The sequence below is a fragment of the Cajanus cajan genome, chromosome 7 (genome assembly GCF_000230855.2).
Source record: "Cajanus cajan strain Asha chromosome 7, NIPB_CcT2T_4, whole genome shotgun sequence".
Lineage (NCBI taxonomy): Eukaryota > Viridiplantae > Streptophyta > Magnoliopsida > Fabales > Fabaceae > Cajanus > Cajanus cajan.
The window spans coordinates 53944003-53946751 of record NC_138523.1 but is presented as its reverse complement, the minus strand read 5'-3'; the positions used below and the strand labels follow the sequence as shown (position 1 = coordinate 53946751).

The window sequence follows — 2749 nt, the reverse complement described above, 5'->3', positions numbered from 1 at the left end:
TACAAGAAGCAAGTAAAATGAAATATATTTGACTTATGAATTGTCTATATGACTTATGATCTCATCATTAAAATGATTGGACAAGTAAACTATTCCTCAACTTGAAATCCTTATCCAAATCCCCACTCTTGAGTCTTCTGTGTTCTACAATCCAGAAGAATAAATGAAATTTATTGTATTAAACTTCAATTGTTTTCTGATTGAGAGCTGTGTATCTCCATCTCTCCTTCTCCACAAAATCAGCATCAAGGAACCTGGCAACAAAAGTCCAAAGTTTATATACATCTTCAAAATTAGCCAGGAAGCTTAATGCAGCAGTAACCACAGTTACTCCTAGCTTATCCCTATCATTCTTCTTGTTGGTAGTTACTCCCTGGCCTCTTCCTTCTTTGGTCTGTAGAACTTTTCCCTTGTCTTCTGCATACTTATCTGCAAACCAAATATGATGTAGAAATCCATAGCTGAGAGATATATTGTTTCTATCAGCAAGCTTCTGTACAAGGACAGGCTCAACCTTTTCACCTTTCCAATCAAACACATTGAATGCCAAAGCAGGTCCCCTATCAAATTTCACCTTTGGCCCATAAATCTTGACTAGGGGAACCCCTTCTGCATTAGGGTGCTTCAGCTTCATCAAGGAGTTCACCAACCAATTTATCAGGTACCTTGTTCTATTGGTCATCAGTATCAATCCCAAAGAGTCCACGTGATCCAAACACCTGCACTCAATGTTAAATCCCCCATTCTCACCACCTTGTGCTTTCTTCTGTTGAATGCTCTCAACTAGTCCTTTTGCTTCCACAGTTCCAGAACCTTCTTTTGTTTCTGCGGGTGCCACTATGATCTGAAGCTCAGATGATTCTTCCGCAACTTTCGCAACTTGTGTGGTTTCTATCCGGCCAGAGAAAGAACTCAAGGAAGATAAATCTTGTTCTTGTAAGCTAGATAACGGTTTTTGCTTGCAGTTTCCAGAAGAATCCTTATCCTCTGATGGCTGAAGTAGCAACCTATCTGGCACAAGGTTCACAATCCCTGCACAAGATGAGGATTCAAGAGTGGTGATAGCAGATTTCTTGACAAAAAGGCATCCAAACCCTGATGGGTTTTCTCCAAAAACCTTGTAGAAGGAACAAATGAGGAAGTCAGGTTGAAAGAGAGAGAGGCCAAAGCTGTCCATGTCTTTGGGTCCCAATGCACAAGCATCAATCAACACATGCCACCCATTCTCCTGTGCTATGCTCATCCACAGGTAAGGATATCTTGCTCCTGTTACCCTGGAGTGAAGAGGGAACACAAAGAGACCCCTCTTCTTCTTCTTCTTCCTCTTGCTAACAATCATCTTCCTCAGTTTTGTTGACTGAATCCTAAGCCTTGGCCATGAGAACTCTGCTGACATGGCCCTGGCTCCTCTCTTCTCTGAGCAGCTAATCATTGCTTCCACTGCCTCACTCTCATAATCATAAACTGTCAGAAGCTTCTTGCAAGATTGAAAGGGGTACGAGTCTGCCACAAGTTTGAAAGCTGATGTTCTGTTTGCTGTGAAAACCATGAAGTAGTCATTTTCCGAAATGTTGAGGAACTTCATAATTCTTCTCTTCATTGCAGACTCAAACTCTGACCCCTGCCCCCCATGTTGCAAAAGTGTCTTTAGATTCCCAGTCTTGTAGGATATACTAAAGAAGGGAATATCAGAATATTGGGGTGGGGATTGAGTTGTTGAAGAAGAGGCAAGTTGGGATTTTGAGGTGTGGTGATGGTGTTGGCGTTGGTAATAGGAGAAGAGTCCAATACCGATGTAGTCAAGGCATGATTGGTTGGAGAAAGAGAGGTGGTAATATTCTTTGGCTCTCACATGGTCCACTTGGTCAGTTTCTGCGTATTGAGGGTATACTTTCTTGAATTCACTGAATGATTCATGAAGAGATGGAAGGGACTCATGGTTGGTGAATTTGGTGTTTGGGAAGATAGAGGATGCTGTGGTGGCTGCAAAGCTGTGGCGACACTCTGCAGAACTGTTTCTGGGTTTGGTTGTTGTATTCTGAGATTGTGGTGGTGGGGGATTGAACAATAGTGAAGTAGGGCAGCACCCTTGAGGGCATGCTAGGGAGGCATCATTTTGACCAAGGGAATGCATCTTTTTCTTTCTTGTTTGCACTCAGACAATTCCGGTGGTTTATATATACCTGTTTGACAGTTGGATATATTGATGATTTAATTGCTCCATAAGAAACACACATAGAGAAAATTACAGAATATTTGTGTTGGTTTGTTTGTAGTTATGTGGATGATAGGGGGACTGTGTGAACACATTGAAAAGGTCATGTAGCACAATTTGGACTGTTTCTTGGGTAGTTTTTTCAAGTTGACCTCTTAATAAATCTGAGTCCCACACCAATCAGTATCTAGTCGTAGTAGTGGTGGTGATGTTTGCTTTGGGAGATTTCCTAACACGTTATAGAAAAAGAAAAAGTAAAAACGTTTCTTGTTGCACCTAACTAAATTATTTTGCTTATTTGTACTGAGTAGTGAGTCATTTCCATTCTCAATTTCTTTTTTCTTCTGTCCAATCCAACCTGTCCTTTTTTAAAGCGATTATTCACAGTACCAGAAAATTACATGATTCTACATAAAAAGTGAAGGAAGATAAGTGATGGTCAATTGGTCATGCACACATAAAATAAAAGAACAATGATGGTAATGTAATTTTGTTTTCATGAATTCAGAGCAATGAGTACAGCATATGCGATAA

General features: G+C 40.5%; 1 protein-coding gene across 1 annotated transcript; it reads right to left on the bottom strand.

The window, feature by feature from the left end:
* On the bottom strand, positions 1–2398 carry LOC109817901 (Pyridoxal phosphate (PLP)-dependent transferases superfamily protein). Its single transcript, XM_020383258.3, has one exon. It carries the CDS (start codon positions 2132–2134, stop codon positions 179–181), a length of 1956 nt encoding a protein of 651 aa, XP_020238847.2. The 5' UTR covers positions 2135–2398; the 3' UTR covers positions 1–178.
* Between the last annotated feature and the right edge of the window lie 351 nt (positions 2399–2749).